This window comes from Scyliorhinus torazame, chromosome 2, assembly GCF_047496885.1.
Source record: "Scyliorhinus torazame isolate Kashiwa2021f chromosome 2, sScyTor2.1, whole genome shotgun sequence".
NCBI classification, from domain to species: domain Eukaryota; kingdom Metazoa; phylum Chordata; class Chondrichthyes; order Carcharhiniformes; family Scyliorhinidae; genus Scyliorhinus; species Scyliorhinus torazame.
This window is the reverse complement of record NC_092708.1, coordinates 6,450,713-6,474,586: the sequence shown is the minus strand read 5'-3', so window position 1 is coordinate 6,474,586 and position 23,874 is coordinate 6,450,713. Positions and strand designations below refer to the sequence as shown.

The 23,874-nt window shown below is 50.6% G+C and overlaps 1 protein-coding gene across 1 annotated transcript in view; it reads right to left on the bottom strand.

Moving 5' to 3' along the window:
* The window catches only part of LOC140385698 (rac GTPase-activating protein 1-like), a 135,589-nt gene that overhangs the window by 96,545 nt on the left and 15,170 nt on the right, over positions 1-23,874 (bottom strand). The window contains exon 3 of the mRNA XM_072468126.1: positions 237-370. Within this exon, the coding sequence (XP_072324227.1) occupies positions 237-370 (134 nt within the window). The remainder of the gene's footprint in view (positions 1-236; positions 371-23,874) is intronic.

Sequence of the window (23,874 nt, the reverse complement as noted above, 5' to 3'; positions counted from 1 at the left end):
TTTTGAGTTTCCAGTCTTTGAGGGACCAAGTGCGTACTGTTAAGGTGCCAAAGTGTAAGATTGAGAGTTTCATTCCTTTAAGAAATGCTTGTTTAATGAAAGATGTTGGAGTCCTCACTGTCTCGGCAGACATTTCAAATTACACCAAACCAGTTTTTCAGATTTGCACACTTGCACACACATCAGCGGGATTTATCACAATAGCTCAGGATGGAAGGTTACTGCGCAGACTGTACCTGGCACCGGTCTTCCCCTCGGGCCCAGTGTGGCCTGTCAGGGCTTGGAGGAGACTCCTCTGATCTTCATTCTGCAAGGCCCTGCTTGAAACGTCACTCTTTAGTACATCATGAACCAAGTGCAGCCTGCGTTCCTGGAGAGGGGAATAAAACAGCAGAGGAAGGGAAAAGACATTGGACCCGGGGCTCAGTGGTAGGACAAGGGGTCAGCCATCGAGGATGGACATGGAAGGCAAGGGACCACAAGGACTGAGCTAATCTGTACCTCACCCACCAACTACCACAGCCTGAAACTATAACAAACAGGCCCCATTTAGAGGGGTGTAAAGAGAAGGACCTGGCGGGGATCATTCAGAAATCTTGGAGGGTAACAGCACAAGTTGACAAGGAGATTCCGTGAATGAGGTACTTTGATATGTAAATAAGTTATACTTTGAGAAATCTGGTTTCGGGATATTGTGACACCCACACACTGGAAAGAGGACAAGGACAATATCAGAGCCTTCAGTGATGGCGAGAGAGTGAAGTCAGGAGAGCCCTTCTCAGAAGAGTAGATTAACGAGAGATTTTTCTCCATCTGGAACCTGGGTCAGTAACCAAAAATTATTCATACATGGGACGTGGGCATTGGAGGCTGGGCCAGCATTTATTCCCAATCGTGTTGTGCCTCCGGGATCGGTGCTGGGTCCACTGTTATTTGTTATATAAATGAATGATTTGGATGAGAATGTAGGAGGCATGGTTAATAAGTTTGCAGATAGGACAGCGCCGAGGACCAGGTTCGATCCCGGTTCTGGGTCACTGCCGGGTGGAGTTTGCACATTCTCCCCGTGCCTGCGTGGGTTTTGCCCCCCCCAACCCGAAGATGTGCAGGGTAGGTGGATTGGCCACGCTAAATTGCCCCTTAATTGGAAAAAATGAATTGGGTACTCTTAAATTTAAAAAAAACATTAGAAATAAATTTTTTTTTAAAATGTTTGCAGATGACACCAAGATTAGTGGCAGAGTGGACAGTGAAGAAGGTTATCTGGGATTGCAACAGGATCCTGACCAATTGGACCAGTGGGCCGATGAATGGCAGATGGAGTTTAATTTGGATAAATGTGAGGTGATGCATTTTGGTCGATCAAATCAGGGCAGGACCTACTCAGTTAATGGTAGGGAGTTGGGGAGAGTTACAGAACAAAGAGATCTAGGGGTACAGGTTCATAGCTCCTTAAAGGTGGAGTCGCAGGTGGACAGGGTAGTGAAGGCGGCATTCGACATGCTTGGTTTCATTGGTCAGAACATTGAATACAGGAGTTGGGACGTCTGGTTGAAGTTGTACAAGACATTGGTACGGCCACACATGGAACACTGTGTACAGTTCTGGTCACCCTATTATAGGAAGGATATTGTTAAACTAGAAAGAGTGCAGGAGAGATTTACGAGGATGCTACCAGGACTTGATGGTCTGAGTTATAAGGAGAGGCTGGATAGGCTGGGACTTTTTTCCCTGGAGCGTGGGAGGCTTAGGGGTGAACTTAGAGGTCTAAAAATAATGAGGGGCACAGATAAGGTAGATAGTCAACATCTTTCCCCAAAGGTAGGGGAGTCTAGAGCTAGCAGCATAGGCTTAAGGTGAGAGGGGAGAGATACGAAAGAGACCAGAGGGAAGTTTCTGCACACAGAGGGTGGTGAGTGTCTGGAATGAGCTGCCAGAGGCAGTGGTAGAGTTTTGTCCTTTAAAAAGCAGTTAGACAGTTACGTGGGCAGAGTGGGTATAGAGGGATATGGGCCAAATGTGGGCAAGTGGGACTAGCTCAGTGATAGAAACTGGGCAGCATGGACAAGCTGGGCCGAAGGACCTGTTTCCTTGCTGCAAACAGGTGTGACTCTAATTACCCTCGAGGGGGCATTGCTGTGGGATAAGGACATTAATGACCTAGATGGGTTTTTACAACGACGACAATGGTTTCATTCCAGATTATTATTTAATTCAGATTTTACCATCTGCAGTGGCAGGATTTGAATCTGGGGCCGCAGCGCAGTACTCTGGGTCTCGGGATTACTAGTCCCAGTGACAATACCATTGCCCCACCACCTCCTCAAGATCAGAACTTAATTAGTATACGATGCAGAGTGTCATGTGAGTGTACCTTTAAGAAATGGGTGTTTATAAATGGGTGTGTATCTAAATATCTGGAGTGAGAGTACCTTTAAGAAATGCGTGTTTACTACTGCAGTGATGTCAGAGAGTGGGTGGAGCTGGGCTGTCTCTCAGCTTTTTACTTTTGTTTTTGAGCAGGCTGCAGGGTGTGTTTTAGTTTGGTTTCAGTGTTGGAGCTGAAGCCAGACAGAGCAGGTGTACTGCTGTTCTCTCTGCCATCAAAAGACTATCTCTTGATCATTTGGTGAATTCAGAATTATAAATGTTCTCAGTAGTGAATGTAAACCTAATGTGCTTCTGTTAAAAGGTGTTTTTAAGTCATATGGATTTTAAAAGGAAAGCTTAAAGGATTACTTAGTGTTATATTAATTGGGGGATTGTATTTGAATTAATGGTTGCTAAGATGTTCACTGTATGTTTTAAAAAGGTTAACTTGAGTTCATAGAATAAACATTGTTTTGCTTTAAAAAATACTTTTCCATTTCTGCTGTCCCACACCTGTAGAGTGAGCTGTGTGCTCCCCATACCACAATCTATTAAAAGTTGTGCGTCAGGTCAACTCCATGATACACTTTGGGGTTCTCTAAACCCTGGCCCAGAAGAGGGAAATGAGGAGAAAATTCTTCTTCACACACAGTCGCGAAGATTGGGATGTACGGAGAACTTGGTGGAATTGGGTTCCATAAAAATGTTCAAAGAGCAAGTGGCCATGTATCTGGTGAACTGGTTGGGTTACGAGGATTAAGATTAATTGTCTAAATCTTCCAAATTGCCAATAGCAATACGCCAAAATACCTCCCTTCAATAATTCCAATTGCAAAGGTAGTGCAAATTCAAGCGAGAACACCACTCATGGTCAAAACAATCTCACCAACCAGCCTCCCCATAACAGACATCACCAACCTGCTCATAACCAACCTCTCAAACCTGCCATAACCAATCTCACCAACACGCCCATAACCAATCTCACCAACCAGCCCATAACAAATCTCACCAACCCGCCCATAACCAACCACTCCAACCCGCCCATAACCAGCCCAACCAACCCGCCCATAACCAATCTCACCAACCGGCCCATAACCAACCTCTCCAACCCGCCTATAACCAGCCTCACCAACCCGCCCATAACCAATCTCACCAACCCGCCCATAACCAATCTCACCAACCCGCCCATAACCAATCGCACCAACACGCCCACAACCAATCTCACCAACCCGCCCATAACCAATCTCACCAACCCGCCCATAACCAATCTCACCAACCCGCCCATAACCAATCTCACCAACCCGCCCATAACCAATCTCACCAACCCGCCCATAACCAATCTCACCAACCCGCCCATAACCAATCTCACCAACCAGCCCATAACCAATCTCACCAACCAGCCCATAACCAATCTCACCAACCAGCCCATAACCAATCTCACCAACCAGCCCATAACCAATCTCACCAACCAGCCCATAACCATTCTCACCAACCAGCCCATAACCAATCTCCCCAACCCGCCCATAACCAACCACTCCAACCCGCCCATAACCAGCCTCACCAACCCGCCCATAACCAACCTCTCCAAACGGCCCATAACCAATCTCACCAACACGGCCATAACCAAAGTCACCAACCTGCCCATAACCAAAATCACCAACCCGCCCATAACCAAAATCACCAACCCGCCCATAACCAAAATCACCAACCCGCCCATAACCAACCTCACCAACCTGCCCATAACCAAAATCACCAACCCGCCCATAACCAAAATCACCAACCCGCCCATAACCAACCTCACCAACCTGCCCATAACCAACCTCACCAACCTGCCCATAACCAACCCGTCCAACCCGCCCATAACCAATCTCACCAACCCGCCCATAACCAAAATCACCAACCCGCCAATAACCAACCTCACCAACCCGCCCACAACCAATCTCACCAACCCACACAACCAATCTCACCAACCCGCCCATAACAAACCTCACCAACCCACCCATAACCAACCCGCCCATAACCAATCTCACCAACCCGCCCATAACCAATCTCACCAACCCACCCATAACCAATCTCTCCAACCATCCCATAACCAACCTCACCAACCCGCCTAAAACAAACCTCTCTAACCCACCCATAACAAACCTCACCGACCTGCCACTAACCAATCGCACCAATAACCCATAACCAATCTCACCAACCCGCCCATAACCAATCTCACCAACCCGCCCATAACCAATCTCCCCAACTCGCCCATAACCAAAATCACCAACCCGCCCATAACCAATCCCACCAACCCGCCCATAACCAATCCCACCAACCCGCCCATAACCAACCTCACCAACCCGCCCATAACCAACCTCACCAACCCGCCCATAACCAATCCCACCAACCCGCCCATAACCAATCCCACCAACCCGCCCATAACCAATCCCACCAACCCGCCCATAACCAATCCCACCAACCCGCCAATAACCAACCTCACCAACCAGCCCATAACCAATCTCACCAACCCGCCTAAAACAAACCTCTAACCCACCCATAACAAGCCTCTCCAACCCGCCCATAACCAATCTCACCAACTTGCCCATAACCAACCTGCCACTAACCAATCGCACCAATAACCCAGAACCAATCTCACCAACCCGCCCATAACCAATCTCACCAACCCGCCCAGAACCAATCTCACCAACCCTCCCATAACCAATCTCACCAACCCGCCCATAACCAATCTCACCAAACCGCCAATATCCAATCTCACCAACTCACCCATAACCAATCTCACCAACCCTCTCACCAACCGGCCCATAACCAATCTCTCCAACTCGCCCAGAACCAATCTCTCCAACTCGCCCATAACCAATCTCACCAACCCTCCCATAACCAATCTCACCAACCCGCCCATAACCAATCTCACCAAACCGCCAATATCCAATCTCACCAACTCACCCATAACCAATCTCACCAACCCTCCCACCAACCAGCCCATAATCAATCTCACCAACCTGCCCATAAACAATCTCTCCAACTCGCCCAGAACCAATCTCTCCAACTCGCCCATAACCAATCTCACCAACCCGCCCATAACCAATCTCACCAACCTGCCCATAACCAATCTCACCAACCAGCCCATAACCAACCTCCCCAACCAGCCCATAACCAATCTCCCCAACTCGCCCATAACCAATCTCACCAACCAGCCCATAACCAACCCGCCCATAACCAATCTCACCAACCTGCCACAAACCAATCTCACCAACCCGCCCATAACCAATCTCACCAACCCGCCCATAACCAATCTCACCAACCCGCCCATAGCCAATCTCACCAAACCGCCAATACCCAATCTCTCCAACTCGCCCAGAACCAATCTCTCCAACTCGCCCATAACCAATCTCACCAACCAGCCCATAACCAATCTCACCAACCTGCCCATAACCAACCACTCCAACCCGCCCATAACCAATCTCACCAACTCGCCCATAACCAATCTCACCAACCCGCCCATAACCAACCTCACCAACCCGCCCATAACCAATCTCCCCAACTCGCCCATAATCAAAATCACCAACCCGCCCATAACCAATCCCACAAAGCCGCCCATAACCAATCTCACCAACCAGCCCATAACCAATTTCACCAACCAGCCCATAACCAACCACTCCAACACGCCCATAACCATTCTCACCAACCAGCCCATAACCATTCTCACCAACCAGCCCATAACCAATCTCACCAACCAGCCCATAACCAACCTCACCAACCCGCCCATAACCAATCTCCCCAACTCGCCCATAATCAAAATCACCAACCCGCCCATAACCAATCCCACCAACCCGCCCATAACCAATCCCACCAACCCGCCCATAACCAACCTCACCAACCCGCCCATAACCAACCTCACCAACCCGCCCATAACCAATCCCACCAACCCGCCCATAACCAATCCCACCAACCCGCCCATAACCAATCCCACCAACCCGCCAATAACCAACCTCACCAACCAGCCCATAACCAATCTCACCAACCCGCCTAAAACAAACCTCTAACCCACCCGTAACAAGCCTCTCCAACCCGCCCATAACCAATCTCACCAACTTGCCCATAACCAACCTGCCACTAACCAATCGCACCAATAACCCAGAACCAATCTCACCAACCCGCCCATAACCAATCTCACCAACCCGCCCATAACCAATCTCACCAACCCTCCCATAACCAATCTCACCAACCCGCCCATAACCAATCTCACCAAACCGCCAATATCCAATCTCACCAACTCACCCATAACCAATCTCACCAACCCTCTCACCAACCGGCCCATAACCAATCTCTCCAACTCGCCCATAACCAACCTCACCAACCCGCCCATAACCAATCCCACCAACCCGCCCATAACCAATCCCACCAACCCGCCCATAACCAATCCCACCAACCCGCCCATAACCAATCCCACCAACCCGCCCATAACCAACCTCACCAACCAGCCCATAACCAATCTCACCAACCCGCCTAAAACAAACCTCTAACCCACCCATAACAAGCCTCTCCAACCCGCCCATAACCAATCTCACCAACTTGCCCATAACCAACCTGCCCATAACCAATCTCTCCAACTCGCCCAGAACCAATCTCTCCAACTCGCCCATAACCAATCTCTCCAACTCGCCCATAACCAATCTCTCCAACTCGCCCATAACCAATCTCACCAACCCTCCCATAACCAATCTCACCAACCCGCCCATAACCAATCTCACCAAACCGCCAATATCCAATCTCACCAACTCACCCATAACCAATCTCACCAACCCTCCCACCAACCAGCCCATAATCAATCTCACCAACCTGCCCATAAACAATCTCTCCAACTCGCCCAGAACCAATCTCTCCAACTCGCCCATAACCAATCTCACCAACCCGCCCATAACCAATCTCACCAACCTGCCCATAACCAATCTCACCAACCAGCCCATAACCAACCTCCCCAACCAGCCCATAACCAATCTCCCCAACTCGCCCATAACCAATCTCACCAACCAGCCCATAACCAACCCGCCCATAACCAATCTCACCAACCTGCCACAAACCAATCTCACCAACCCGCCCATAACCAATCTCACCAACCCGCCCATAACCAATCTCACCAACCCGCCCATAACCAATCTCACCAAACCGCCAATACCCAATCTCTCCAACTCGCCCAGAACCAATCTCTCCAACTCGCCCATAACCAATCTCACCAACCAGCCCATAACCAATCTCACCAACCTGCCCATAACCAACCACTCCAACCCGCCCATAACCAATCTCACCAACTCGCCCATAACCAATCTCACCAAACCGCCCATAACCAACCTCACCAACCCGCCCATAACCAATCTCCCCAACTCGCCCATAATCAAAATCACCAACCCGCCCATAACCAATCCCACCAACCCGCCCATAACCAATCTCACCAACCAGCCCATAACCAATTTCACCAACCAGCCCATAACCAACCACTCCAACACGCCCATAACCAATCCCACCAACCCGCCCATAACCAATCTCACCAACCAGCCCATAACCATTCTCACCAACCAGCCCATAACCAATCTCACCAACCAGCCCATAACCAACCTCACCAACCCGCCCATAACCAATCTCCCCAACTCGCCCATAATCAAAATCACCAACCCGCCCATAACCAATCCCACCAACCCGCCCATAACCAATCTCACCAACCAGCCCATAACCAATTTCACCAACCAGCCCATAACCAACCACTCCAACACGCCCATAACCATTCTCACCAACCAGCCCATAACCATTCTCACCAACCCGCCCATAACCAATCGCACCAACCCGCCCATAACCATTCTCACCAACCAGCCCATAACCAATCCCACCAACCCGCCCATAACCAATCTCACCAACCAGCCCATAACCAATTTCACCAACCAGCCCATAACCAACCACTCCAACACGCCCATAACCATTCTCACCAACCAGCCCATAACCATTCTCACCAACCAGCCCATAACCAACCTCACCAACCAGCCCATAACCATTCTCACCAACCAGCCCATAACCATTCTCACCAACCAGCCCATAACCAATCTCACCAACCAGCCCATAACCAATCTCACCAACCAGCCCATAACCATTCTCACCAACCAGCCCATAACCAATCTCCCCAACCCGCCCATAACCAACCTCTCCAACACGCCCATAACCAATCTCACCAACCAGCCCATAACCAATCTCACCAACTCGCCAATAACCAACCTCACCAACCCGCCCATAACCAGCCTCACCAACCCGCCCATAACCAATCTCACCAACACGGCCATAACCAATCTCACCAACCAGCCCATAACCAATCTCACCAACCCGCCCATAACCAATCTCACCAACCCGCCCATAACCAACCTGCCCATAACCAATCTCACCAACCCGCCCATAACCAATCCCACCAACCCGCCCATAACCAATCTCACCAACCAGCCCATAACCAACCTCACCAACCAGCCCATAACCAACCTCACCAACCAGCCCATAACCAATCTCACCAACCCTCTCACCAACCCGCCCATAACCAATCTCACCAACCCGCCCAGAACCAATCTCACCAACCCGCCCATAACCAATCTCACCAACCCGCCCATAACACGCCTCTCCAACCTGCCAGTGACCAATCTCACCAACCCACCCATAACCAACCTGCCAATAACCAACGTCACCAACCCGCTGTGATAAACCATTGTTAGTGTATTATATGTATTGTGGTAAACAGTTACTGTACTACATGTATTGTGGTAAACCACTGCCTGATGGCTCCGACTCCCCTCGGGCTCATTATAAAGGTGGCTGACCTCCGGCCCTGCCTCAGTTCAGGGTCAGAGGCCAGGAGGCTTTCTGTTTAGCTTATTAAAGCCACAGTTTTGTTCACTACTCGTCTCGTGTTAACTGATGGCACATCAATTTAATAAGCTAAACTTTTAAGCTAACACTCAGGCCTGATCGCCTGGAGCTGGACCCACAAGCAGCCGACACCACTGCGACATTCGAGCACTGGCTAAGCTGCTTCGAAGCGTACCTCGGATCCTCCACAACAACGTCACTGACCTCCAAAAGCTTCAAATACTCAACGCACGGGTGAGCCCGCAGGTTTTCCTGATCAGAGACGCCCCCTCTTATACGGAGGCGATAATGCTGCTGAAGGGACAGTACGTAACGGCAGTAAACGAGGTGAACGTCAGGCACCTCCCTGCCACGAGGCGACAACGCCCCGGGGAATCACAAGCCGAATTCCTGCGTGCATTGCTGGTACTCGGCCGGAACTGTGCTTCCCAGGCGGTATCGGCTGTCCAACACACTGAGCTGCTGAGCAGGGACGCCTCTGTCGCGGGCATTAAATCCAATTACATCCGCCAGCGCTTGCTAGAAGGGGGTACACCCGGCCTCCCAGAGACAGTGCAGCTCTCAAACTCACTGGAAGTGGCTTTCCAGAACATGGAGGCCTACACCTCCGACCACCATCACCCGACCCGGGTGCAGCGCAAGCCTGTGCCGCGCAGCAGCCCAACACCGGAAGCCCGAAATGCTACTTTTGCGGTCAGGGTAAGCAGCCCAAACAACGCTGTCCTGCACGGAACGCGATTTGCAACGGGTGTGGGAGGAAGGGCCACTTCGCCAAAGTCTGCCAGGCCCAACCTGTCCCTAAAGTTCCTAGGCCCAGCAGCGCTGCCTGTCGTCTGTCGGGACCACCCAATCTGCCTCGCCAGCCACCACGCACGACCCATGGGGGCCGCCATTTTGGAACCACACTGCCGCCTCCCAGGACCCCTGCTCACCCGGTCGTACGCTGGCCACCGCTACCTCGGACCAGCCCACCCACCACCTTCCGAAGCTCGCCTCCATCACACTCGGCCAGTCTCGACCTCATCATCTCACTAAATCTACGATGGCCGTCCGGATCAACGGGCACGGGACGGCCTGCTTCTTCAACTCCGGGAGCACAGACAGCTTTATCCACCCAGATACGGCAAGGCGCTGCTCCCTCCCAATTTTACCCGCGACCCAGAAAATCTCCCTGGCTTCCGGATCAAATTCCGTATCAATCCGGGGGTACTGTGTCGTGATCCTTTCGGTACAAGGCGTAGAGTACACTAACTTTAAGCTCTACGTCCTCCCCCATCTCTGCGCTGCCCTATTACTGGGGCTTGACTTCCAGTGCCACCTCCAAAGCCTTACCTTAAAGTTTGGTGGACCCCTGCCCCCCTCACCGTCTGTAGCCTCACGAACCTGAAGGTCGCCCCACCCTCGCTCTTCGCTAACCTGACCCCAGACTGTAAGCCCGTCGCCACTAGGAGCAGACTATACTGTGCCTGGGACAGGGCCTTTATCAGGTCGTAGGTCCAACGACTCCTACGAGAGGGGATCATTGAGGCTAGATCAGCCCCTGGAGACCCCAAGTGGTGGACGTCAAGACTGGGGAGAAGAACCGGATGGTCATCGACTACAGTTAGATGATCAACTGGTACACGCAGCTTGATGCGTACCCCCTCCCCCGCATATCTGACATGGTCAATCAGATTGCGCAGTATCGAGTCTTCTCCACAGTTGACTTGAAGTCCGCCTCCCACCAGCTCCCCATCCGCCCGGAGGACCGCCCATACACTGCCTCCGAGGCAGACGGCCGCCTCTACCACTTCCTCAGGGTTCCCTTCGGCGTCACCAATGGGGTCTCGGTCTTCCAGCGAGAAATGGACCGAATGGTTGATCAGTACGGGCTGCGGGCCACGTTCCCGTATCTGGATAATGTCACCACCTGCGGCCATGACCAGCAGGACCATGATGCTAACCTCCGCCGTTTCCTCCACATCGCCAAGCTCCGTAACTTCACATACAATAAAGAGAAATGCATTTTCCGCACAACCCGTCTAGCCATCCTCGGCTACGTTGTGGAAAACGGGGTCCTAGGGCCCGATCCCGACCGCATACGCCCCCTCCTGGAACTTCCCCTCCCCACTGCCCCACGGCCCTGAAGAGATTCAGGGTTCTTCTCTTATTATGTCAGTGGGTCCCCAACTATGCGGACAAGGCCTGTCGACTAATTAAATTCACCATTTTTCCCCTGACGGCTGAGGCATGCCTGGCCTTCAACCGCATCAAGGCAGATATTGCCAAAGGCGCGATGCACCATTCCGTTCCAGGTGGGGAGCGATGCGTCGGACTTTTCTCTGGCCGCTACCCTCAACCAGGCGGGCAGGCCCGTGGCTTTCTTCGCCCGGACACTCCATGCCTCCGAAATTCGACACTCCTCCTTCGATAAGGAAGCCCAAGCCATTGTGGAAGCTGTGCGACATTGGAGGCATTACCTGGCTGGCAGGGGATTCACTCTCCTCACCGACCAACGGTCGGTTGCCTTCATGTTTAATAATACATAATGGATAATTGGGGTTCATTCTAGGGTCAGTGGGACCTCTACAAACGGGATGGTCTACACCTGGACCAGAGGGGTACCAATATCCTGGGGGGGAAATTTGCTAATGCTCTTCGGGAGGGTTTAAACTAGTTCAGCAGGGGAATGGGAACCTGAATTGGAGCTCCAGTATACAGGAAGTTGAGAGTAGTGAGGTCATGAGTAAGGTTTTAAAGTTGCAGGAGTGTACCGGCAGGTAGGAAGGTGGTTTAAAATGTGTCTTCTTCAATGCCAGGAGCATCCGGAATAAGGTGGGTGAACTTGTGGCATGGGTTGGTACCTGGGACTTCGATGTTGTGGCCATTTCGGAGACATGGATAGAGCAGGGACAGGAATGGTTGTTGCAGGTGCCGGGATTTAGATATTTCAGTAAGCTCAGGGAAGGTGGTAAAAGAGGGGGAGGGGTGGCATTGTTAGTCAAGGACAGTATTACGGTGGCAGAAAGGACGTTTGATGAGGACCCGTCTACTGAGGTAGTATGGGCTGAGGTTAAAAACAGGAAAGGAGAGGTCACCCTGTTAGGGGTTTTCTATAGGCCTCCGAAAAGTTCCAGAGATGTAGAGGAGAGGTTTGTAAAGATGATTCTGGATAGGAGCGAAAGCAACAGGGTAGTTGTTATGGGGGACTTTAACTTCCCAAATATTGACTGGAAACGCTATAGTTCGAGTACATTAGATGGGTCAGTTTTTGTCCAATGTGTGCAGGAGGGTTTCCTGACACAGTATGTAGATAGGCCAATGAGAGGCGAGGCCATATTGGATTTGGTACTGGGTAATGAACCAGGGCAGGTGTTAGATTTGGAGGTAGGTGAGCACTTTGGTGATAGTGACCACAATTCGATTACGTTTACTTTAGTGATGGAAAGGGATAGGTATATACCGCAGGGCAAGAGTTTTATCTGGGGGAAAGGCAATTATGATGAGGCAAGACTTAGGATACATCGGATGGAAAGGAAAACTGCAGGGGATGGGCACAATGGAAATGTGGAGCTTGTTCAAGAAACAGCTACTGCGTGTCCTTGATAAGTATGTACCTGTCAGGCAGGGAGGAAGTGGTCGAGCAAGGGAACCGTGGTTTACTAAAGCAGTCGAAACACTTGTCAAGAGGAAGGAGGAGGCTTATGTAAAGATGAGACATGAAGGTTCAGTTAGGGTGCTCGAGAGTTACAAGTTAGCTAGGAAGGACCTAAAGAGAGAGCTAAGAAGAGCCAGGAGGGGACATGAGAAGTCTTTGGCAGGTAGGATCAAGGATAACCCTAAAGCTTTCTATAGATATGTCAGGAATAAAAGAATGACTAGGGTAAGAGTAGGGCCAGTCAAGGACAGTAGTGGGAAGTAGTGCTTGGAGTCCGAGGAGATAGGAGAGGTGCTAAATGAATATTTTTCGTCAGTATTCACACAGGAAAAAGACAATGTTGTCGAGGAGAATACGGAGATTCAGGCTACTAGACTAGAAGGGCTTGAGGTTCATAAGGAGGAGGTGTTAGCAATTCTGGAAAGTGTGAAAATAGATAAGTCACCTGGGCCAGATGGCATTCATCCTAGGATTCTCTGGGAAGCTTGGGAGGAGATTGCTGAGCCTTTGGCCTTGATCTTTAAGTCATCTTTGTCTACAGGAATAGTGCCAGAAGACTGGAGGATAGCAAATGTTGTTCCCTTGTTCAAGAAGGGGAGTAGAGATAACCCCGGTAACTATAGACCAGTGAGCCTTACTTCTGTTGTGGAAAAATCTTGGAAAGGTTTATAAGAGATAGGGTGTATAATCATCTGGAAAGGAATAATTTGATTAGAGATAATCAAAACGGTTTTGTGAAGGGTAGGTCGTGCCTCACGAACCTTAGAGTTCTTTGAGAAGGTGACCAAACAGGTGGATGAGGGTAAAGCAGTTGATGTGGTGTATATGGATTTCAGTAAAGTGTTTGATAAGGTTCCCCATGGTAGGCTACTGCAGAAAATACGGAGGCATGGGATTCAGGGTGATTTAGCAGTTTGGATCAGACATTGGCTAGCTGGAAGAAGACAAAGGGTGGTGGTTGATGGGAAATGTTCAGATTGCAGTCCAGTTACTAGTGGTGTACCACAAGGATCTGTTTTGGGGCCACTGCTGTTTGTCATTTTTATAAATGACCTGGAGGAGGGCGTAGAAGGATGGGTGAGTAAATTTGCAGATGACACTAAAGTCGGTGGAGTTGTGGACAGTGCGGAAGGATGTTACAAGTTACAGAGGGACATAGATAAGCTGCAGTGCTGGGCTGAGAGGTGGCAAATGGAGTTTAATGCAGAAAAGTGTGAGGTGATTCATTTTGGAAGGAATAACAGGAAGACAGAGTACTGGGCTAATGGTAAGATTCTCATCAGTGTGGATGAGCAGAGAGATCTCGGTGTCCATGTACATAGATCCCTGAAAGTTGCCACTCAGGTTGAGAGGGTTGTTAAGAAGTCGTACGGTGTGTTAGCTTTTATTGGTAGAGGGATTGGGTTTCGGAGCCATGAGGTCCTGTTGCAGCTGTACAAAACTCTGGTGCGGCCGCATTTGGAGTATTACATGCAATTCTGGTCGCTGCATTATAGGAAGGATGTGGAAGCATTGGAAAGGGTGCAGAGGAGATTTACCAGAATGTTGCCTGGTATGGAAGGAAGATCTTATGAGGAAAGGCTGAGGGACTTGAAGCTGTTTTCGTTAAGAGAGAAGAAGGTTTCAGAGGTGATTTAATTGAGGGATACAAGATGATCAGAGGATTGGATAGGGTGGACAGTGAGAGCCTTTTTCCTCGGATGGTGATGTCTAGCACGAGGGGACATACCTTTAAATTGAGGGGAGATAGATTTAGGACAGATGTCAGAGGTAGGTTCTTTACTCAGAGTAGTAAGGGTGTGGAATGCCCTGCCTGCAACAGTAGTGGACTCGCCAACACTAAGGGCACTCAAATGGTCATTGGATAGACATATGGACGATAAGTGAGTGTAGATGGGCTTTAGAGTGGTTTCACAGGTCGGCGCAACATCGAGGGCCGAAAGGCCTGTACTGCGCTGTAATGTTCTATGTTCTATGTTCAATAACACACAGCGGGGCAAGATCAAGAATGACAAGATTCGGAGGTGGAGAATCGAGCTCCTCACCTACAACTACGAGATCTTGTATCGACCCGGGAAGCTCAATGAGCCCCCTGATGCCCTGTCCCGCGGTACGTGCCAGCGCACAAGTAGACCGACCTCGGACCCTCCACACTGACTTCTGTCAGCCGGGGGTCACCCATTTTTTTCATTTTATCAGGACTCACAACCTGCCTTACTGCATCGAGGAGATCAGGACCGTGACCAGGGACTGCCAGGTCTGCACAGAGTGCAAACCGTACTTCTATCGGCCAGACAGAGCGCACCTGGTAAAGGCCTCCCGCCCCTTTGAGCGCCTCAGCATGGACTTCAAAGAGCCCCTCTCCTCCACTGACCGTAACGTGTACTTCCTCAACGGTGTTGACGAGTACTCACGAATCCCCTTTGCCATCCCATGCCCTGACATGACCTCTGCCACCGTCATCAAGACTCTGCACAGTCTCTTCACCTTGTTCAGTTTCCCCACCTACAGCCACAGCGATCGGAGTTCCTCCTGAATGAGCGACGAGTTGCGTCAGTTCCTGCTCAGCAAGGGCATAGCCTCAAGCAGGACTACCAGCTACAACACCTGGGGAAATGGACAGGTGGAGAGGGAGATAGCGACTGTCTGGAAGGCCGTCCTTCTTGCCCTACGGTCTACACGTCTCCCAGTCTCCCGCTGGCAGGAGGTCCTTCCCGATGCACTCCACTCCTGTGTACCGCCACCAATGAGACCCCTCACGAACGTATGTTTTCCTTCCCAGGAAGTCCACCTCAGGGGTCTCGCTCCCGTCCTCCTCCGGAAGCATGCGAGGAGCCATAAATCGATCCCCTCGTCGAGACGATCCTGCTCCTCCATGCCAATCCACAATATGCCTACGTGGCACATCATGACGGGCGGCAGGACACAGTCTCCCTCCGGGATTTGGCACCTGCAGGTTCTCCATTGACCATCACCACCATCCCCGACCCTTCACCCCCCCCCTCCCTCCACCGACCCAACTACTGGGTGGAGAAGAGGACGACACGCTCCCGGACGCGCAGGTCTCGACACCGGTGCCCACACCACAGCCGAGACTGAGGCGATCACGGTGGAAGGTCAAGGCCCCCGACAGACTTGGCCTTTAAGTCCACTTCACCCCCGCTGGACTCTTTTATTAACAGGGGGTGAATGTGGTATACCACTGTTAGTGTATTATATGTATTGTGGTAAACTGTTACTGTACTGCATGTATTGTGATAAACCACTGCCTGATGGCTCCGCCTCCCCTCAGGCTCGGTATAAAGGTGGCTGACCTCCGGCCTGCCCCAGTTCAGGGTCAGTGGCCAGGAGGCTGTTTAGCTTATTAAAGCCACAGTTTTGTTCACTACTCGTCTCGTGTTAATTGATGGCACATCACCCGTCCATAACAAACCTCTCCAACCCGCCCATAACAAATCTACTTTAAACTCAGAACCACTTGTGGTCAAGTCAGCTTTCCGAATGCTGCCATGCCCAGACGTACCCCATTTAGATTCTCCCTCAGCAGTGACATAGCTGACATGTTTCTCCATTGTTTCAGGGCAGATTCAATCAAAGTGTTAAATTCTGAAGGGTTTTGCTGGAATAAAAGCGGCGAACGGGTTTGCAGGACAGCAAGGCAGTAATCCGAGAACACAGCTTTCAGACGATTGGCAAGTAATCCCGAATACGCTGTCAGAAATGTCATTGGAAGTAGGCTCAATAGCAAGGAGGCCATTCGGTCCATTGATGTCATGCTGTCTGTCAAGATCCAAATCAGCCCCACCCCCCTCGCTCGATCCCGTATGCCCTGCAAGTTAAACGTTCCTTTTGAAATCATCGAGTTCTTCCTTCACTACCTTGGAGGAAGCCCAGTCCAGATCTTCTCCAACAGCGACATGAAATACTTCCTCAGTATCTCTCAGCAAAATCCTCAAATCTGTATCCCTCGAGGCCTTGGTTTATCAGCCAATAGGAACTTTCCTTTATCCACCTTATTCAAATCTGTCAAATATGACCATTTTTTGAAAATTCATTTACAGGATGTGGGTGCCGCTGGTTAGGGACCAGCATTTATTGCCCCTCGCTAATTGCCCTTCAGAAGGTGGGGGGGGGGGTGAGCTGCCTTCTTGAACCGCTGCAGTCCCGAGGTGTAGGTACACCCACTGTGCTGTTAGGGAGGGAGTTCCAGGATGTTGCCCCAGCGACAGTGAATGAACGGCGATATATTTTCCAGTCAGGGTGGTGAGTGACTTGGAGGGGAACCTCCAGGTGGTGGGGTTCCCAGGTATCTGCTGCTCTTGTCCTTCTAGATGGTAGAGGCCGTGGGTTTGGAAGGTGCTGCCTAAGGAGCCTTGGTGAGTTACTGCAGTGCATCTTGTAGATGGGACACACAGCTGCCACTGTGCGTCGGTGGTGGAGGGAGTGAATGTTTGTGGAAGGGGGAACAATCCAGCTGGGCTGCTTTGTCCTGGATGGTGTTGAGCTTCTCGTGTTGGAGCTGCACTCATCCAGACAGCACGGTAGCACAGTGGTTAGCACTGTTGCTTCACAGCTCCAGGGTCCCAGGTTCGATTCCCGGCTTGGGTCACTGTCTAGCTGGAGTCTGCACGTTCTCCCTGTGTCTGCGTGGGTTTCCTCCGGGTGCTCCGGTTTCCTCCCACAGTCCAAAGATGTGCAGGTTGGGTGGATTGGCCGTGCTAAATTGCCCTTAGTGTCCAAAAAGGTTAGGTGGGGTTACTGGGTTACGGGGATAAGGTGGAGACGTGGGCTTAAGTAGGGTGCTCTTTCCAAGAGCCGGTGCAGACTTGATGGGCTGAATGGCCTCCATCTGCACTGTAAATTCTATGATTCTAAGTGCAGAGTATTCCATTACACTCCTGACTTGTAGATGGTGGACAGGCTTTGGGGTCAGGAGGTGAGTTACTCGCCGGAGGATTCCTGGCCTTGGACCCGCCCTGGTAGTCACCGTATGAATGTGGCTGGGTCCAGTTCAGTTTTAGTGCTAACCCCAGGATGTTGATAGTGGGGGATTCAGCGATGGTAATGCCATTGAATGTCGAGGGGCGATGGTTAGATCCTCTCTTGTAGGAGATGGTCATTGCCGGGCACTTGTGTGGCGCGAATGTAATTTCCACTTGTCAGCCCCGAGCCTGGATATTGTCCAGGTCTTGCTGCATTTGGACAGGGACTGCTTCATTATCTGAGGAGTCGCGAATGCTGAACATTGTGCAGTCATCCGCAAACATCCCCACTTCTGACCTTCTGATGGAAGGGAGGTCACTGATGGAGCAGCTGAAGATGGTCGGGGCCGAGGACACGACCCTGAGGAACTCCTGCAGTGATGTCCTGGAGCTGAGATGATTGACCTCCAACCACCACAACCATCTTCCTTTGTGCCGGGAGTGACTCCGACCGGCGGAGGGTTTGGTCAAATGCTGCCTTGGTAACTCCCGTTGGTGGTCATGGAGTGAGTGGTCGCATATTTGGCAGCTCCCGTTCATGGTGGTCTTTACGCCGGTTTGTCGCAGGAATTTTGTAAGAAAAAGATGCAGAAGTGAGAGCAGCAGAGAGTGACCCCAGTTTATGGAGCTGCGGCCCAGAAGTGCCCAGGAAAAAGTGAACCAGTGGGTTGAGGAGAGCGAGAAGCAGACAGCGCATGCGGAGATGGCAGACGGGCAGGGCCTGACCCTGCCAGCTCAGTGGTCGATGGACCAGTTGGTGAGCTTCCTAAGTGAGAAGTGCACCCATCTCCAGCTCCTCAGAAACCGCGTTAGGGAACTGGAGCTGGAGCTGGATGAACTTAGGATCATTCGGGAGGCAGAGGTGGTCACAGATAGAAGCTTCAGGGATGTAGTTACTCCGAAGAATAAAGATAGATGGGTGATGGTAAGAGGGGCTGGGAGGAAGCAGTCAGTACAGGGATCCCCTGTGGTCGTTCCCCTTAGTAACAAGTATACCGCTTTGGATACTGTTTGGGGGGGGGGGGGGACTTACCAGGGGTAAGCCATGGGGTACAGGTCTCTGGCACAGAGTCTGTCCCTGTTGCTCAGAAGGGAAGGGGGAGAGGAGTAGAGCATTAGTCATTGGAGACTCCATAGTTAGGGGGATAGATAGGAGATTCTGTGGGAACGAGAGAGACTCACGGTTGGTGTGTTGCCTCCCAGGTGCCAGGGTGCGTGATGTCTCGGATCGTGTTTTTGGGATCCTTAAGGGGGAGGGGGAGCAGCCCCTGCGGTCATTCCCCTGAGAAACAAGTATACCGCTTTGGATACTTGTGGGGGGGACGACTTACCAGGGGTAAGCCATGGGGTACGGGCCTCTGGCACGGAGTCTGTCCCTGTTGCTCAGAAGGGAAGGGGGGAGAGGAGCAGAGCATTAGTAATTGGGGACTCGATAGTCAGGGGCACAGATAGGAGATTTTGTGGGAGCGTGAGAGACTCACGTTTGGTATGTTGCCTCCCAGGTGCAAGGGTACGTGATGTCTCAGATCGTGTTTTCCGGGTCCTTAGGGGGGAGGGGGAGCAGCCCCAAGTCGTGGTCCACATTGGCACTAACGACATAGGTAGGAAAGGGGACAAGGATGTCAGGCAGGCTTTCAGGGAGCTAGGATGGAAGCTCAGAACTAGAACAAACAGAGTTGTTATCTCTGGGTTGTTGCCCGTGCCACGTGATAGTGAGATGAGGAATAGGGAGAGAGAGCATTTAAACACGTGGCTACAGGGATGGTGCAGGCGGGAGGGATTCAGATTTTTGGATAACTGGGGCTCTTTCTGGGGAAGGTGGGGCCTCTACAGACAGGATGGTCTACATCTGAACCTGAGGGGCACAAATATCCTGGGGGGGAGATTTGTTAGTGCTCTTTGGGGGGGGTTTAAACTAATGCAGCAGGGGCATGGGAACCTGGATTGTAGTTTTAGGGTACGGGAGAATGAGAGTATAGAGGTCAGGAGCACAGATTTGACGTCGCAGGAGGGGGCCAGTGTTCAGGTAGGTGGTTTGAAGTGTGTCTACTTCAATGCCAGGAGTATACGAAACAAGGTAGGGGAACTGGCAGCGTGGGTTGGTACCTGGGACTTCGATGTTGTGGCCATTTCGGAGACATGGATAGAGCAGGGACAGGAATGGATGTTGCAGGTTCCGGGGTTTAGGTGTTTTAGTAAGCTCAGAGAAGGAGGCAAAAGAGGGGGAGGTGTGGCGCTGCTAGTCAAGAGCAGTATTACGGTGGCGGAGAGGATGCTAGATGGGGACTCTTCTTCCGAGGTAGTATGGGCTGAAGTTAGAAACAGGAAAGGAGAGGTCACCCTGTTGGGAGTTTTTTATAGGCCTCCTAATAGTTCTAGGGATGTAGAGGAAAGGATGGCGAAGATGATTCTGGATATGAGCGAAAGTAACAGGGTAGTTATTATGGGAGACTTTAACTTTCCAAATATTGACTGGAAAAGATATAGTTCGAGTACAATAGATGGGTCATTTTTTGTACAGTGTGTGCAGGAGGGTTTCCTGAAACAATATGTTGACAGGCCAACAAGAGGCGAGGCCACGTTGGATTTGGTTTTGGGTAATGAACCAGGCCAGGTGTTGGATTTGGAGGTAGGAGAGCACTTTGGGGACAGTGACCACAATTCGGTGACGTTTACGTTAATGATGGAAAGGGATAAGTATACACCGCAGGGCAAGAGTTATAGCTGGGGGAAGGGCAATTATGATGCCATTAGACGTGACTTGGGGGGGATAAGGTGGAGAAGTAGGCTGCAAGTGTTGGGCACACTGGATAAGTGGGGCTTGTTCAAGGATCAGCTACTGCGTGTTCTTGATAAGTATGTACCGGTCAGACAGGGAGGAAGGCGTCGAGCGAGGGAACCGTGGCTTACCAAGGAAGTGGAATCTCTTGTTAAGAGGAAGAAGGAGGCCTATGTGAAGATGAAGTGTGAAGTTTCGGTTGGGGCGATGGATAGTTACAAGGTAGCGAGGAAGGATCTAAAGAGAGAGCTAAGACGAGCAAGGAGGGGACATGAGAAGTATTTGGCAGGAAGGATCAAGGAAAACCCAAAAGCTTTCTATAGGTATGTCAGGAATAAGCGAATGACTAGGGAAAGAGTAGGACCAGTCAAGGACAGGGATGGGAAATTGTGTGTGGAGTCGGAAGAGATAGGCGAGATACTAAATGAATATTTTTTGTCAGTATTCACTCAGGAAAAAGATAATGTTGTGGAGGAGAATGCTGAGCCCCAGGCTCATAGAATAGATGGCATTGAGGTACGTAGGGAAGAGGTGTTGGCAATTCTGGACAGGCTGAAAATAGATAAGTCCCCGGGACCTGATGGGATTTAACCTAGGATTCTCTGGGAGGCCAGGGAAGAGATTGCTGGACCTTTGGCTTTGATTTTTATGTCATCATTGGCTACAGGAATAGTGCCAGAGGACTGGAGGACAGCAAATGTGGTCCCTTTGTTCAAAAAGGGGAGCAGAGACAACCCCGGCAACTATAGACCGGTGAGCCTCACGTCTGTAGTGGGTAAAGTCTTGGAGGGGATTATAAGAGACAAGATTTATAATCATCTAGATAGGAATAATATGATCAGGGATAGTCAGCATGGCTTTGTGAAGGGTAGGTCATGCCTCACAAACCTTATTGAGTTCTTTGAGAAGGTGACTGAACAGGTAGACGAGGGTAGAGCAGTTGATGTGGTGTATATGGATTTCAGCAAAGCGTTTGATAAGGTTCCCCACGGCAGGCTATTGCAAAAAATACGGAGGCTGGGGATTGAGGGTGATTTAGAGATGTGGATCAGAAATTGGCTAGCTGAAAGAAGACAGAGGGTGGTGGTTGATGGGAAATGTTCAGAATGGAGTACAGTCACAAGTGGAGTACCACAAGGATCTGTTCTGGGGCCGTTGCTGTTTGTCATTTTTATCAATGACCTAGAGGAAGGCGCAGAAGGGTGGGTGAGTAAATTTGCAGACGATACTAAAGTCGGTGGTGTTGTCGATAGTGTGGAAGGATGTAGCAGGTTACAGAGGGATATAGATAGGCTGCAGAGCTGGGCTGAGAGGTGGCAAATGGAGTTTAATGTAGAGAAGTGTGAGGTGATTCACTTTGGAAGGAATAACAGGAATGCGGAATATTTGGCTAATGGTAAAGTTCTTGAAAGTGTGGATGAGCAGAGGGATCTAGGTGTCCATGTACATAGATCCCTGAAAGTTGCCACCCAGGTTGATAGGGTTGTGAAGAAGGCCTATGGAGTGTTGGCCTTTATTGGTAGAGGGATTGAGTTCCGGAGTCGGGAGGTCATGTTGCAGCTGTACAGAACTCTGGTACGGCCGCATTTGGAGTATTGCGTACAGTTCTGGTCACCGCATTATAGGATGGACGTGGAGGCTTTGGAGCGGGTGCAGAGGAGATTTACCAGGATGTTGCCTGGTATGGAGGGAAAATCTTATGAGGAAAGGCTGATGGACTTGAGGTTGTTTTCGTTGGAGAGAAGAAGGTTAAGAGGAGACTTAATAGAGGCATACAAAATGATCAGGGGGTTGGATAGGGTGGACAGTGAGAGCCTTCTCCCGCGGATGGAAATGGCTGGCACGAGGGGACATAACTTTAAACTGAGGGGTAATAGATATAGGACAGAGGTCAGAGGTAGGTTCTTTACGCAAAGAGTAGTGAGGCCGTGGAATGCCCTACCTGCTACAGTAGTGAACTCGCCAACATTGAGGGCATTTAAAAGTTTATTGGATAAACATATGGATGATAATGGCATAGTGTAGGTTAGATGGCTTTTGTTTCGGTGCAACATCGTGGGCCGAAGGGCCTGTACTGCGCTGTATTGTTCTATGTTCTATGTAAGTCGTGGTCCACATAGGTGCCAACGACATAGGTAGGAAAAGGGATGGGGATGTAAGGCAGGAATTCAGGGAGCTAGGGTGGAAACTTAGATCTAGGACAAACAGCGTTATTATCTCTGGGTTGTTACCCGTGCCACGTGATAGCGAGATGAGGAATAGGGAGAGAGAGGAGTTGAACACGTGGCTACAGGGATGGTGCAGGAGGGAGGGTTTCAGATTTCTGGATAATTTGGGCTCCTTCTGGGGTCGGTGGGACCTCTACAAACAGGATGGTCTGCACCTGGACCAGAGGGGTACCAATATCCTGGGGGGGGGTATTTGCTAATGCTCTTCGGGAGGGTTTAAACTAGTTCAGCAGGGGCTTGGGAACCTGAATTGTAGCTCCAGTATACAGGAGGTTGAGAGTAGTGAGGTCATGAGTAAGGTTTCAAAGTTGCAGGAGTGTACCGGCAGGCAGGAAGGTGGTTTAAAATGTGTCTACTTCAACGCCAGGAGCATCCAGAATAAAGTGGGTGAACTTGCAGCATGGGTTGGTACAGTGATGTCATAGAGTGGGTGGGGCTCAGCTCAGGTCAGCCATTTTGCAGTTTTGGTTTTGCAATTTAAAAAGTGCCTGGCTGGTTTTGCTGAGAGCAGTGTCCATGTACATAGATCCCTGAAAGTTGCCACCCAGGTTGAGAGGGTTAAGAAGGCGTACGGTGTGTTAGCTTTTATTGGTGGAGGGATTGAGTTTCGGAGCCATGAGGTCATGTTGCAGCTGTACAAAACTCTGGTGCGGCCGCATTTGGAGTATTGCGTGCAATTCTGGTCGCCGCATTATAGGAAGGATGTGGAAGCATTGGAAAGGGTGCAGAGATTATTTACCAGAATGTTGCCTGGTATGGAGGGAAGATCTTATGAGGAAAGGCTGAGGGACTTGAGGCTGTTTTTGTTAGAGAAAAGAAGGTTAAGAGGTGACTTAATTGAGGCATACAAGATGATCAGAGGATTAGATAGGGCGGACAGTGAGAGCCTTTTTCCTCGGATGGTGATGTCTAGCACGAGGGGACATAGCTTTAGATTGAGGGGAGATAGATATAGGACAGATGTCAGAGGTAGGT